At 46.1% G+C, this 15615-nt stretch overlaps 1 protein-coding gene across 1 annotated transcript in view; it reads right to left on the bottom strand.

Moving 5' to 3' along the window:
- The window catches only part of CATSPERG (catsper channel auxiliary subunit gamma), a 73719-nt gene that overhangs the window by 52104 nt on the left and 6000 nt on the right, over positions 1-15615 (bottom strand). The window contains exons 5-11 of the mRNA XM_084814894.1: positions 13948-14071; positions 13437-13506; positions 10181-10336; positions 8289-8460; positions 6853-6990; positions 5659-5724; positions 1136-1246 (exon numbers count right to left, since the gene is read on the bottom strand). Of these exons, the coding sequence (XP_084671020.1) occupies positions 1136-1246; positions 5659-5724; positions 6853-6990; positions 8289-8460; positions 10181-10336; positions 13437-13506; positions 13948-14071 (837 nt within the window). The remainder of the gene's footprint in view (positions 1-1135; positions 1247-5658; positions 5725-6852; positions 6991-8288; positions 8461-10180; positions 10337-13436; positions 13507-13947; positions 14072-15615) is intronic.

The raw sequence follows: 15615 nt of genomic DNA, 5'->3' as shown, positions 1-15615 counted from the left end.
GGATCCACAGTTGGCCATGATATCCTGATTAGCAAACTAGCTCAAAGTGGGTTAGATGAAACAACGATCAGGTGGATCCGCAGTTGGCTACAGAATTGGACTCAAAGAGTGCTTATCATTGGGATCTTCCCAAACTGGGGAGAGGTGACGAGTGGGGTACCTGGGCCCAGTGCTCTTCAACATTTTTATGAATGACTTGGAGGAGGAGGTGCAGGGAATGCTGATCAAATTTGCAGATGATACAAAATTGAGCAGGATAGATAATACTTTGGAAGACAGAAACAAAATTCAAAGTGATCTTGATAGACTGGAGCGCTGGGCAGAAAACGACAGAATGACATTTAATAGGGATAAATGCCAAGTTCTGCACCTAGGAAAAAGAAACCAAATGCACAGTTACAAGATGGGGGATACCTGGCTCAACAACACTACAAGCGAGAAAGATATTGACATTGTTGTAGATCACAAGCTGAATATGAGCCAACAATGGGATGTGGCTGCAAAAAAGGCCAATGCTATTTTGGACTGCATTAATAGAAGCATAGCTTCCAAATCCCAGGAAGTACTAGTTCCCCTCTACTCAGCACTGGTTAGGCCTCATCTGGAGTACTGTATCCAGTTCTGGGCACCACATTTTAAGAAGGATGCAGACAAGCTGGAGAGGGTTCAGAGGAAGGCAACGATGATCAGGGGACTGGAAACAAAGCCCTATGAAGGCAGACTGAAAGAACTGGGCATGTTTAGCCTTGAGAAGAGAAGACTGAGGGGAGATAGGATAGCGCTCTTCAAGTACTTGTAGGCCCCTTCCAACCCTACTGTTCTATGATTCTATGATTCCCCACTGAGCTATGGCTCCTTTCTGGGTCAATCCATTTGCCCAACTCTAATCAGCAGCCATTCCACCTGACCATTATATAACTTGAATTTGCTCATTTTACTCTCCTCTCCATGCCCCCTGCCCCACCAGCACCCCATTGTCCCTTTTTCTTTTTGTATTATGCTCATTAGAGTGTAAGACATTCTTGCAGGGACCAGTTAATTATTTTTACAGTGCCTAGTTAAATTCTAAATGCAAGAAATAACTACTACTACTACTACTACTACAACACATAATGTTCAAGAATGTCAGACTAACCTTGGTAGTATGCCACAATAAAGTAATTGTCCAATGTCAGGTCATACACCAGCAAATAGAACTTGTTCTCATTTGTAGAGAAGAGGGCCCACACAATAGAGCATTTTGCAACTGGAAGGGAGAAAATGTGACTCAAGATTGCACTGAGAGTGGAAAGATGAGCTGTATGTGTGTGCACATTCAGAAAATGTATTTATTATTTATTTAATCGATTTATAAACGGCTTGACTATAACTAAAAAGACATCTCAAAAATTACTTTTTTTTAAATACAAGGCATCCACAGTTAAAACATTTAAAATACAAAATATCTCAGTTAAAAACATTCAAGATCTATAGATAAAACCCTCAATTAAAACTTTAGAATCAGAGAACTAACACTCAGCAAGCTGGGTCACACCATCAGTCAAGGAAGACCTGGATGAAAAGATAAAACATGCTGCAGCTGGTGCCTTCCACTACCAACTGCAGCATTTCTGCAGAAATGCTGCAGTTGTACCAAAGAGTGAAGAACTCCAGCTAAAAAGGCATTGTCCATGCAAAAGATAAATAAACTGAAATTCTGTGCTACAAAAGCTGGATTCAACAGCCTGCCATAGATTATGAAATTGGGACCACTTCTCTTATTTTGCATAATACCCTCTGCCATTTTTATGGCTTTGCATAATTTCTTCTGGTCCCACTAGTCATGAGGAGGGGCAAGAAGGTATATCCAATGGGGAAACCCCCGACCCCAACCAGCAGAAATCTTGCTCTGCCACCTTTCTTTCACTTCAGCAGGCACTGCCCACACATTTTTAAGCATTTCATCACAGCTAGAAATTTGATTCCTATTTTAAATGTAAACAAAGCTGCACTCAGTGCCAAATTTCATGCTGTCTGAGCTCTGGCAGAATTGGCCATACATGCTGCCCTGCTCTAATGCATCATTTAGTAGCTGCTATGGCAGGGGTGAGAAACCTATTTTAGTTCAAAGCCTAATTCCAAACTAAGAAAGGTCTCAGGGGCCTCATTCCATCTGCAGGCGTGACTATAAACGAAGTGGGCATGCCCAAAATGTTATTCTTACCAACTTTAAGCCTACTCAGAAGTAAGCTGGACTAAATCACTCAGCAGCTCTTTCAATAGCATCCCAAATGCCAAGCCTCTGGATGTCTGTTCAGAGGTCAGCATGAGCAGCATGCCTACTCACAAGTAAACAGGACCAGCATCTGCAGGTCTACTCTCAAGTAAGCAGGACTAGTTTCTGCAGGTCTATTCAGAAGTAAGCAGGACTGAATCACTCAGTAGATTCCCCCCCCCCGCCTTCACCCCCCTCTCCCTGGTAAAGAAAAGCTCTTATCTCTGATCACCAGCTGACTGGAGATAAGAGCTTTTCTCTGTTGAGTGCTGAGAAAGGGAGCCTTTTTCAGGGCTCAGCAGGAAAAAAAAGCCTCTTGTCTCCAATCAACTCTTCACTGGAGATAAGAGCTTTGCTCTGTTGGGAAGAGGGGGCAAAACCTGAGGAAGAAGCTGGTCAGCTGGATGGGGAACCCTCGCAGACTTTATCTGATCTGTGGACCCGAGGTCCCCTATGCCTGTGCTATGAAATCCTGATGTTTGGTGTCCTTAGAATGATCCCTTGGTGGCACAGGGCTACCAACCCAAGATAGAATTGCTTCCCTGAAGGAGAAAAAGAAGTAGCGGCTGGGTGACCAGCCAGATGGGCAATTAATAAATAAATAAAATAAAAGTATACACTTTTAGGGTGCAATCCTATGCATGTTTAGACAGAAAAAAGCCCTCCAACTCCCAGCATTCCAGCATAGCTGGCTGGGGAATGCTGGGAGTTGTAGGACTTTTTCCTGTCTAAACATGCATAGGATGTTTAGACAGTCTGGCTGACTTTTCCAACTCAGAGCACCATATTCTCAGGCTTAAATTTCAACTTATTTGCCCACATCCATCTCAAAACTGTCTCCAGACAACTGTTCAAGAGACCCACAACCACCCAGGGATTTCTAGATAGAAAAGAGAGATAGAGCTGCAGATCATCTGTATGTTGGTGACATCACAACACAAACTTACAGATAACTCCCCCCACAGTTTTATGCAGATGTTAAACCAGCAGCTCCATAAACCAACAGCTATGGAATGTATCGGAGGTCCCCAAGCACCACCTCCTGGAACCAATCCTCCAAGAAAGACCAGAACCACTGCAACACTGTTCCTCCTAAGTACACCCAGAATGATGGTCCAGAAGGATACCATAGTCAATAGTATCAAAACTATGGAGAGGTGCAGAAGAACCATTAGGTTTGCACTCTCTTCATCCATGTCCCAGCGTACGTTGGCAATCAAGGCTGTTTCTGTCCAGAAACCAGCCAGAATCCAGACTGGAATGGATCCAGATAATCAGTATCATCCAAAGCCACTTGGAATTAAGAGCCCACCACCTTTACCAGCACTTTGCCCAGAAAGTGGTTAGAGACTGGAGAATAATTGTCCCAGATCATTGGGTCTAAGCTTGGTTTCTTTAGCAAAAGCCTCACTACTGCCTCCTTAAGAACAGTAGGGATCATACTCTCTCTCAGAACTTCATCTCTGCCCTGGTAGTTTTTAATATTTGTTATGGACAGAGATCCAAAGTACGTGGTAGGCTTTAAACCCCCAAGTACCTTGTTCTACCATTCTTAGGTTGCACAAGCTGAAAGTTATCCATTACAACATGACTTGATGGTGTCCTAGCTACATCCGTCTCTGATTCTGTTAAAATAATGGCATCCTAGAGGGTGTGGATGCAAGCAATTTTATCTGCAAAATGTAAAGCAAACTGGCCACTGCAGGCCTTCAAGGGTTCCACCACCTGATCCCCTGGCCTCTACAAAGGAGGCTTTTTACCACCGGAAAAAGCTCTGCTGGCTGGCCATCGTTGTACTGACACAAAGGTGGTGGTGAAGTAAGACTTCTTCACTGCCATCAACACCACCACAGAATAAGCCCAAGATGGGTTCTCACCTATATTCGGCATTTTCACAGCAAGTCTTCTGTCATCTGTGCTGTAATCATCGACCCAAACATTTTGTTCTTCTCAGCTCTTCAGGATACCAAGGTGATACAGCTCCCAAGGGTGCTTGGGAGCGATCATATCGATTGTCTAAATACTCTCCCTGTTCCGGCAGGAACCAAGGCCTCAGCAGAACTGCCAGCTAAGCTATCCGTGGCAGAACTCTTTAGATAGTGACCCGGTTCACACAATCGCAGCATGATTAACAAGCCACAGTGGCTTATTTCCCTCATCATGCTGCCAGCCAAATTTTCCTAATGATCCTCGCTGATGTGGCTTGTCATGTTGTCTGAACCCAGGCAGCATGGCTTATTTGAGGGGAGACCCATGGGCTGTTGTTGGGCTATTGGAGGGTTGCTGCCCCCACAAACAAGCCATGCCACCCAGGTTCAACAGCAAGCCAGCAGGGGTAATTCAGGAAATTGACCCAAACGCAAGCAGCACACGCCGCAGGAGAAATAAGCCACCGTGTGCAAACCTGTAAGCTCATACCCTACACTGGGTAGCTTACACTGTAAGCTCATACCCTACAAAAGTAGGGTACTAAAATGTTTAGAAAGAAAACTTGTGCTCTGCACCCATGGTGCGTGCCCAGTTTCTCCCTGGCCATTTGCTCAACAGACAAACCAGCAAATGGAACGCTGGTTCCATTGGCAGTCTTGCCACTTCCCCAAGGTTCAGGCTTCACACGTATGCTGTCATTTATATTCACCTTTTACCTTAAAAACGGAGATGGAAACACATTAATGGTTACAAAATTGTGGCGGAAGAGTCTTGGTGATGTCACACATGCTTGCCAAGCAGTGCCAGCCACAGTCAGCTTTTGCTACAAATTTACAGAACATTCCTCCCCCAACCCCGGCAAGAACATAGTGGGTAAAATCCAACATAAGTTCTACTCAGAGTAGACCCATTGAAATGAATGGGGTTTAACTTAGTTATGACTAACTGAAATCCCATTCATTTCAATTGGTCTACTCTAAGTAGGACTTATGCTGGTTTTACTCACTGAAGGAACCTCACAATGTTATGGCTCTCTTCAAAGCAAAATATTGGTTTTATGCCAGCTTTACTCTCATGGCTTTCCCCAAACAGCCCTGGGGATTACAGAAGTTTTCACTGCAAGATATCCTTAGTGGTGTATCCAAGGTACTATAACTCCTAGGATTCCCCTGGGAAGAGGGAAGGGCTGTTAAATCAGCTTAACCAACTTCCAGATATGCCAAGGATGGTTTAAAATAGTGGTTCAACAGTGACAACAGAATGGAGCTCTCCAACCCAGCTCATATACATTTTTTCAGTACATGCTCATAAGTGATTTTTGGTTCTGAATGGTGGTTAGTCAAGACTTGGGAAACAAAGACAACACCGAGACTGTTAAGGCTTTACTCATCCCTCACCAAAACTCACCACAGCAGCATGGAAGCTACCTGGGAGGTGCGCGGAGGAGGCAGATTTCAATAATAAAAAGGACCTACTGTTCATAAAGTTGCATACCGTCTTCTTCTCAGACCTCAGAGAGCCAGAGACCTTCACAATTCCATCTATAAAGCAAATTGACAGGGTTACATAGGTGGATTGTTCCCCCTTTCCTCTCCCCCACAATGGACAAAGCCTCCAGATGCCAGCTGATTCACACCCTGCTTACGGTCTCACCCCTGGCACCATGCTCTAGCACATCCTGACCAGCTGCATTTATTTATATACAAATTACCGGCTGCCCAATAAAAGTTATCTGGGTGATATACAAATAGTAAAAAACAATTACAATAAGACAATTATGACCTGATTAGTCACTTCACTAATAGTACCCAACGTGATGTATAATATAATATAAAATAAAAATACAATCACACCTAAAACAGTGAAAACTATCAAAAGTATCATTAAGCATAGGACCAAGCTCAAGGACATTCTAGTCTCCACCCATAAAAACAACATCTACCTGCTGATCAGTGCCAGGTAACTCCACGTCTATCTGGACCAAGGGGGTGTTTCCACCAGCGATTTACTCTGAGCTGGCTGCGTGTGGTGGTCGTTAGGGATACATAAAGTCATGGCCACCCAGCAGCCAGCTCAGAGCTTATCAGAGAAAAACCAGATTTCCTGAGACTGCTTAAAGTCCAATTCTTTTCCTCAAGTCGGGTTCTCCCCGGTATAGTTGCTGTGAGCCCCAACCTACACATTGACCTCAGGTATGCTAGCCCTGCCCCAGGGTGTGCCTTTCACTGTGACCCCGGTCAAGGGGTGTTTCCTCCCATTGTGCTTAATGAGGCTTGCTCCTGAAATGCAGGTGCATCTGGACTTTCAGGGGAAAGAAGAAAGGGGGGGGAGGGGGAAGCCCCTCTTATTGGTTGAGCAGCCCCTGCCAGTCAGATGATGTTCACTCCAACCCCCACCAGGAAGTACTATGTTCTATGAAGCGATTTTTACTGGTGCGGAGAACCTGCTGGTGAAGGACCTGCATGGACCAAAGTGCAGCAAAGCTGATTCCTTTTAAAAAATCCGGTACTCCTCCATTCACTTCTCCTTCCATTGTCGTGAAAACACAGCCCCTGTCAAAGCCTTCCTCTCAGCTGAGCTCATGGCACCGGACAATGGGAGAGAATGGCCCACTGAGCCATGCCTCATCCATTCTGCCCTGTAGTCTGTGTGGCATAAGAGAAAAATACCTTTGGTAGTAATAAGAAAGAATTCTCCTTCCTGCCAGCCACCACCAAGGGCAATCACATATTCAGAGTTGTTCTTAGGAAAAAACACCGGATTTAACTTCCTCACGCAGACATTGTTCAATATGCGCGTCCACAGTTCTAAAGGAACAACAGAAAGAGAGAGAGAGACTGTGGAGGAATACAGTAGCCTGGCTAGCTGCTGAATGCAGCCACTACATGCTGCAGGTTTTTTAAAAGGGGCTCCTGCTTCTGCCTTTACTGGTAAGCCTCCCGCCTCTGAAAATTTTGTAACTTCCCCCTGCCCCCTGAAAACAGACGGATTTTCTCCTTCAACTTTAGTCCATCACCAGCAACCCTGACTTCGGCAAACAAGTTTCAAAGGAAGGCTTTGGGGCAGTTCTATTATTATTATTATTATTAACATTTATATACTGTCCCATAGCCAAAGCTTTCTGAGCAGTTTACACAAATTAAAAACGATTAAAACACACTATACCAAGTGTAAAACCATTTACATAAAAACATATAAACCGACAGCACATACACAGACAACATATATCTAAAACCATTTTAAATTGAATGCTCATTAAAATAGGGCAAACATTTCACAAGCAGGGGGATAGGATGGAGGGAGCCCTTCAAAAGTATGACATATTTTCAGGGAAGGTTGTCTTGGACCCTTTACAAAGACAGCTTGTCCACTACTACTCACTTCTCCCTGCAATGTGCAGCTACAGGAAAAGGGTTGGCTGGGTTCACATTCAAGCCAGGCAAGCAGTGCCCCACATGGGGCTGAGCGTGCGCCTTCAAACATGCCCAGGGATCTTCTGCAGTATGTTGAGATTCCAAGGCAGATGTGCTGGAGTTCATTGGCACACATGGCAAGGCAAAAAGGTTCCTTGAAGCCAGGAAGTTTGAAAGCCACTGCTCTACAGAATATTCACAACTAGAGGGGATGCTACCCGCATTGCCTCTCAAGAACGTTTTCTTTTGCGCTTCGAGTCCTATGGTTCCATGCACATTCTTGTATCTTGTCAAGGTTCAAAATCATTAGGGATCAAGCTAACATGCAAAATGATGCTATCCCCTCCCTTGAAGACCGAGGGGACGGAAACCTAGGAAGCTGCCTTATACTGAGTCAGATCCTGGGTCCATCTAGCCCAGTATTGCCAACACTGACTGGCAGCAGCAACCCTCTGGGGTTTCAGGCAGGAGTCTTTTATGGGGGATTGAACCAGGGACCTTCTGCATGCAGAGTAGGTCCTCCACCAGCACAAAACTAGGGGGGTCACGTGTCCGTCAGGGTGAATTGCCAATGCCCTTGCCAAACTAAGACGCCCAAGATTCTTTGAGGGAAGGCGTGATAGTTAAAATTGGCATGAAACCAATATAGCTTTGTAGTGCAGAAATGCCCTAAGCTTTTCATGCTCACATACCAGACCCTGAGGTGTTGATGTACAAGATCGGGTAATATCCCGTGAAGTAATAGACCAGCTGGTTCTGTCGGATGAAGAGGGTGCTCTCGGTAGCGATGGCATCAATAATAGAGGAGGAGAACGTCCCCTGTGGGCACGAGAGAGAGCCAATCCAGCAGCTGTCAATGCCCACCTACAGCAGAAAAGGAGACCAAAGAAGGCAAGCCTTATCTTATAGCTAGAGAGATGGGGGCAGCTCCCAATGGGCTGAGAGCAACAGGGAAAACTGAATTCCCATACTACTTTGCATTGTCATCCACTATGTGGGCAACAGCTCCAATGAACCCTGACTATTGCCCATGTTGATGGGGGCTGATGGGAGCTGGAGTTTAACAACATCTGGAGGGCCACAGGTTCCCCACTCCTGCTCTATGACTAAAGGTCATAACAACTGTCAGAGAACCTGGGAATAATTGCCTGGTAGGGGGCTGAGAATTCTCTACTATCCCCTCTCACAGACCTATACTTCCCAGTTTTCCTTGGGGAGAGAGAGATTGTTTCCAGTCATATGCCCTGGACCCCTTTAGGAAGGGATATTTTTAAAATATACATGGCCGCAGAGACTGTGCCACATGGCAAAGGTTCAGGGGCAGGAGGGGTGCATGTATTTTTCTCCTCAGTACACTATGATGGTGTAATTCACACACAGGGCCACTCTCCACAGCTGTTGAGAACAGCTTGAAAAACTATGAGTGCTGCTTCCTAAGTCTTGTCCTATAGATCAAAGGGCCCAATCCAATCAGTAGCCCCATGCAACTGCTTTGAAGGTAACAAAACAAAAAATGACACCCCCAAAAAAATTGGAAATTCTCATCATCCACTAAGTTTCTAAATGGAATATGTGAACATAATAAGTTGTCTTATGCTGAGGTAGGTCTGTGGTCTACATAGCATAGTATCTATTCTATGCTTTAGCAACTGAGGCCATTTCATCCTTATTTATTTATTGATTGCATTTATATCCCACCTTTTTTCCCCTTGCAAGGAACCCAAGGCAGCTTGCATTATCCTTCTCCTCTCCATTTTATCCACACAACAACTCTGTGAGGTAGGATAGGCTGAGAGTCTGTGACTGGCCCAAAGTCAGCCAGTGAGCTTCCATGGCCGAGTGGGGACTAGAGCCCAGATCTCCCGGCTCCCAGTCCAACACTCTCACCACTACACCACACTGGCTCTGTGCCTCCCCCTGCGCCATGTGAACAGTAGCAAAGGCTCTATATGTTTAGACTATTGGAGACAGGCCTGTCTAGTTTTACCAACTAAACTCTGTAAGGAACCATGTACATTGGGACTGGATGGATAATACATAACAATAACATCATTGCTCTTCCCCTGTGTTCTTAAGACAATTCAGCTGCCAGTTCCCTTGTGTGAGCCATGACCCAGGAAAACTGGAAGGAGAAGCTGAGTGCATAATAAGGGGACAATTCTGCTGAGGCCTCTCATGGCAAGGAGCCCTATGGCTCAGGAGTGACTTAGTGGGCAAGCTCAGGCTCTTCAGCAATTATTCGGCTGAAATACGCCCCCGTGGAAGATTCAGTTGCCAAGCAGGAATATGCACGCTGCCTGGCAACCGCTCTCCACCGCAGAGGTCTCTCCTAGCTTTACTACCAGATCTCCTTTCAGCTGGGGAGGTTGGGCTCCTGACCTAGGAGCCTCAGCAGACAAAGCCTATGCTCTGCCCAAGTACTGGCCCACAACCCTTAACCTGCTCTTGTCAAACTGAGAGCGGGCAATTTCACATGCCATCACCAGGCTTGTGTGAGCCGCTGAGGAAGCCCTGCTGCCCACAACTAGCAGAGAAGACGCCATCAGAGATGCGTCACACAGGGGGATCTTTTTCCCCCCTTCACCTCTATTGGAAAGAAATCTTCAAACCCCGAGTCTGACATTAAGACGATCTTCTTGTTGGGGACTCCACCGAGGATGTTCACAGGAGTGCGTTGGTATGTATGCCACAAGGGACGTGACGGGTCTCTCAGAGACAGGAAGGCCTTCAAACTGGTCAACTATACTTGGCCAGGGGGACCAGAAAGGAAAGAGTAAGGACATGGTTAGCAGCTGTCCATCACACCGGAGCCACTTTGGTCCAACTGACACATTCCGCAGTATCAAGTGGCGAGACTTTACCTGGACTGTGCCACTCCAGGCTGCACATTTGGGAGATGGATATTTCAGCGCTGCGCCACAGAAAAGCTCCATGCACCAATAAAAATAGCATGGCAAGGAGAAAGTTAGGCTGAACCCTTCTCCCTGACATGCTAGCTTTCTACATGACAAGGAGTGCTTCTTTGTTTGTGTTTTGCTATGGCAGTGTTCAATTATGCCAGCCTCCAATTGAAAAGCTTTACCACTTGGTTGTGCTATGTGTATCAACCGGGCCCAAGATGACAGAAGAGGCAGGGGTGACGTTCCTGAAGGCTCAGCCAGCAGCAAGTGCTGGTCCCTTCACTTCGTCTAAGTCCATCTGCCCCACACATCCCCATCCTAGTGAATCTGACATACTGCAGAAGTGCTTGAATTCAACAGCACCAGCACCACCCCCAACCACCAAATGACAAATCCTTAGGTTTCCCTAGGGGAAGGGGCAAGACTGCTAAATTCATCTTAGATACAACCGCCTGCTTCTAGACATACATTTCCCCACTCTGTTCAGTTGGGGGAGATGTGGATTGTGCCCCAAGGAATCACCACTGAGAAAACCTACTGCAGGCTCACTAACCTTTCTGGGAGCACATTTCAATCCTGAACATGTTTACTCAGAAGTCCCACTGATTTCAACAGGATTTGTTTCCAAGCTACTATGTTAAGGACTGTACCCTAAAGCAAGAGGGAGGAAGAGCTTGGTCTGGCTTTCCTCTGGGCCAGGGACCTATGCATTTCCCAGAAACCTAGATTTTCTCTTGGAAGGCCAAACCACCATAATTACCAGCAGCCTGGGACACACAGGTGTCCACAGATCCTCTTGCCGGGGCAAACAGTGAGACAAACTCATGGCAGCTTCTGATGGGCTCTCAGTTGCACAGCAGCTTGGGGAAGGGAAGAAACAGCAGGAGCTGCTCCTCTTTTTTTGTCTCCTCCAAAGCTCCTCAAGAGTGAGACAAGACCCCAACCCTCTTCCAAGCTTCAGCTGGGGGGCTTGGTAGAGAGGCAGCACTTCTTCTCATTTGCATAGCACTTTGGAGAAGGAAGAAAGCAAGGGCAAGTCCAGCTGTTTCTTGCTTTCTCCTTACCCCAGGGATTCTCCGCAAGGCAGAGAAATCCCTGCCTCTGTGTGTGTGTGTGTCTCCCCTGCCCCCCGCCCCCAAAACACATGCTGGGGGACTGAGGAAAGAGGATGGGATTGGTAACCAGGGGGCCATCTACACGGCACCGCTTTCAACCTTCACTCCGTTGCAACTGCGCAGCATTGCAGCTGCGAATTCACTTCTGCTGCAGTACATGTGCAATTTACTGCGGACCTCTCAGACGGGAAAATCCGCTGTGCCCTGACATATAGCCGTTGAAGCGAAGTAAACTGTGGCAGTCGCACGACTCTCTTTTTTTTACCATTATATTTAAATGCACAGCTGCGCCGGCACATGAGGGTGGGGGTGCAACACTTCTGGTTTTAGTGGCTATTTTGTATTTTAGGGGTTCTTCTGTGTCTGTCCATTCCTCATTAGGTAAAATGTGGGTGGTCTGCTCCTGCGTTACCATGCCGACTGTTTGGCAGTTCTCCAGCCCGAGACTCTCGCCCTGGTTCACACACGCCAACGCATGTGCCCATGAGAGGTACGTGCCTACCCATCATTCATTCCAAAAAGATGGCTGGAGCGAAGTTGGTCCTGGACCTTCTGCTCCCGCGACACCCCCCCCCCCAGGCCACTGACTCCAAAGCAGCCGCTGCAAAGATACGAACCTGCGAAGGTGTGCAAAGGTGTGGTTGAAGAAATGAGCGGCCTTCTCCATGCCTTTGTAACTGCGCAGCCACAAAGGAACGGGGAGGAGTGAAGGAGCATCACAGAGTGACGCAAGCACTAGGCACACCTACCACGTGCCCACCACAAAATGCGAAGTTGGTTCGGGGAAAGGACAGACACTTGCAACCGTGGGGCATCCACAGCAAACCAAAAATATTGCAGCAAAACACCTCTTTGGAAATCCGCCTCTTTGGAATCTGTGGGTGAAAGCCATGGTTTGGCTGCGAAGTGGCGACTATGTCGTATGTCCTGAAGGACCTCAAACTGCAGCAGCCCCAGAGTAAATGGCTCGTGTACATGGGGCCCAGGATAAAGAAAAGCTGGCTAGCAAGCCAAGCTGATGCCTGTGGACCCCTGTTAGGATCTGTTTACTTCTAAGAGTCTAACCTTGGGAGGTTTACCTCATAAAAGGGGGCAGCACTCAAGCAACAAGTCAAATCCAGGGCAGCAGCAAACCAAACCCTATATGGGACAAGATGTTGAGCTGCAGGAGCTCCATTGTCTCTTCCTACATGTCAGTCAGCATTAGGGGAACTCCCAGTAGCAGCCACAAATGTGGATCTATGCTTGCAAGAGTTAAATTTCACATACTAGCAGAATGTAATGATGCTTGGAACTGAGTGACTCATGGGGCTCTCAAAATAGTTACGTACACAACCAAAAAACCTGACATTTAGCAGACATGTAGTCTAAGACAGCTTTCCCCAACCTGGTGCCCTTCAGCCTGGCCAAGGGATGCTGGGAGTTGTAGTCCAACACATCTGGAGGGCACCAAGTTGGGTAAGACTGTGCTACCCTTTCACACCCTCCAATCAGTTAAGGAGAGTGAAGGAGTGGAATTCCCAGTAGAAGCCAGAAAAGTCAATAGAATGAGTATTACTGCAGAAATAGATGCCTGGAATTGGCAGGGATATAAAAACACAGAACCTCATGCAGTCCAGGCCACACGTTACTTGGGAATGTTGGTCTCTGGACATTCCCCTGAGCTTCCACACAAATCCCCTTCCAGTGAGAGGATATTGTCAGTAGCAGCCCAAAAGATGCATCTACATTTGCAGAATGCAATCTGCATTTATTAAGACCACCAGTTGACCCTATTAGCACTGTATGCCTACTCAAAGAATCCCTACTGACCCCAGCATTTCACCTTCTCTCCAATTTTGAAGAAAGCCGTATTCTGAATTTCTTCCACATAGCCATTGATGTTGATGGAGAACCTAGGAAAAAGAATGAGTGTATGTGTGTATGAATGGCTCTAATTATTTCCTACATTTATATGCCACTTCGACCTGAGAGCCATCAAGGCGATTTACGTCTCAAAATAACGGCTTGCAGTCTGAGAGACGAAAATACAAAAGGAAAAGGGAATGGAGAGAAGAGGGTCAGATCAGCAAGTTCAAGTCACCAATGTTTTCATGGTATCCTATAAAAGTTGCATTATGGTCACTGCAGGAGGCAGTTCTGAGCCAAACAACAGTTAGTCCCAGCCGAATGGATGGAGAAAGCTTTGCTATCAGTTTTTCCTTTGTTGCAGCATAGTTGTTTTTTTTAAAGGTTCTCCAACAGATAGGCCAAGTAAGATGCTGGCAAAGACTGAACATTTTTTTGTAGGGTCCTAAACCTGAATGTTGCAGCCCAAACCCAAACATCTCCCTCACCTCTTGCTTTCCACAGGTAGACCAAGGCCATTGCTCTCCACCATCACATCCATCACAACGCTGCCATTCATGAAGGGCATCGGTGTGTACCAGCACATCTTGCAAACCTCCTCACTGTCACAACCTTTTGGAGATTGGGGAGACATGGAAAACAAATCATGCCACACAGACTTGTAAACAGCCACTTGTCTGGTCGCCTGTGGTGAGCAGGAATGTCCTCCAGGTGACTAGACAGGGGAAGTAGTATTTTGTTTTGTTTTAAACCCTTTTCTTCCTCTTTACTTTCAAGGCCATTTATGTGCCACAACAACTAACTAACATGTGTCAGCAGATTGACTAGTATCAATTGTTATGGGCTAGTGACTTCATGTACTTCTTTGCTGGGACTGGTGCCACTTAACAAAAGTACTTGCTGGTTGCTACCACATTAACGGGTTTCTCAGGAACTGGCATAATTTCTCACTCTGTTTTTAGGAAGAAATCAGATGACACTGTAGCCAAACCACTGCACACCAGTGTTTTCCGTATGTTCTCACATATTTTTTAGACCTGGTGAATTTTTCTCACATAAAAAGCAACTGCAAACACCAGCCTGTCCCCGAGTTATAAACCGCTACTGATGCTTTTCAGGGCTACTGCCCTTGAATCAGTAGCTTCCATCTAGTCCTTCTCTTTTAAGGCTGCTTGTGCTTCTGTAATTAGTTGCTTCCTGTACTCTCACATAGCCAGCATTCCTAAACTATCCCTTAATTAGTTAGTTCCTGTTTCCTGAGTATTTAATTACTGGTTTTCTCCTTGCAAGCAGAGCAACAGTGCATTAATTTTAATTTAATTTATTTATTATCACAATTGCAAAATTGCACTCATAAAAAATAAAATACAGTGGTAGAGAGAAGTGGGACCTTTGTTGTGTCAAAATTAGAGAAAGATCTTGGCCTTGGAGGTGGGCATTACCAGGTAAAATAACACTACATTAAGTGTTATGTGTCCTCACCAGTTTAATTCTACTTTCAGATAGTGGTGGAAAAGTTATGCCACAGCAGCGTTAAAGGGTTCTTGTATGGAATCAACCACTGTGTCCTGCCCAATATGACGGTGTTAAGGAAAGCAGTCTTGGAGGCCGCAAACCATTTTTTTTTAAGTCGAAGGAGCACTGAAGCTAGGAGAGGGTTACTACACCTGAGCGCATGTTTGCTCTACCCAGAGGTGGGGGCAGAGCCTTGAAAAAAAATCATACTTGTATTAGCAGAGGAGTAAGACTATAAGTGACCATCTCTCTAAATTACAACACGATTCACACACAGTCCAGATGTTTGGATGGTGATCCTTGTTCTGACCTCTGCTAGTCAATGCATACTAGGAGGCGGAAACAAGCTAGTATCATCTGGGAGAGTCAGAGACAGAAAGTCCAAACAAGCACGCCCCATTCTGCTAATTCACCTACAGCACAATCCATGGGGAAGTTCTCTGATGCAAGCCTGGCCAGGAGAACCTACTGGTGAGCTATGCCAACCTGGGTCAAGTGGTCTGTCTGCTACTCAGGCCATTAATGACACCCCAAACCTGCTGCCTGAGGCTACCAGACCTTGTAAAGGGAGCTGCAAAGTGCCTAAAGAAGAAGTACCTCTTTAATGAGGTCCTTCCCTCTCAGGATGACATGCTGAAGCA

Source organism: Heloderma suspectum, chromosome 10 (genome assembly GCF_057233095.1).
Source record: "Heloderma suspectum isolate Gila_16-S chromosome 10, 16-S_ref, whole genome shotgun sequence".
Taxonomy (NCBI): Eukaryota; Metazoa; Chordata; class Lepidosauria; order Squamata; family Helodermatidae; genus Heloderma; species Heloderma suspectum.
The sequence above is the reverse complement of the archived record's forward strand: the minus strand, read 5'-3'. Positions and strand labels throughout refer to the sequence as shown.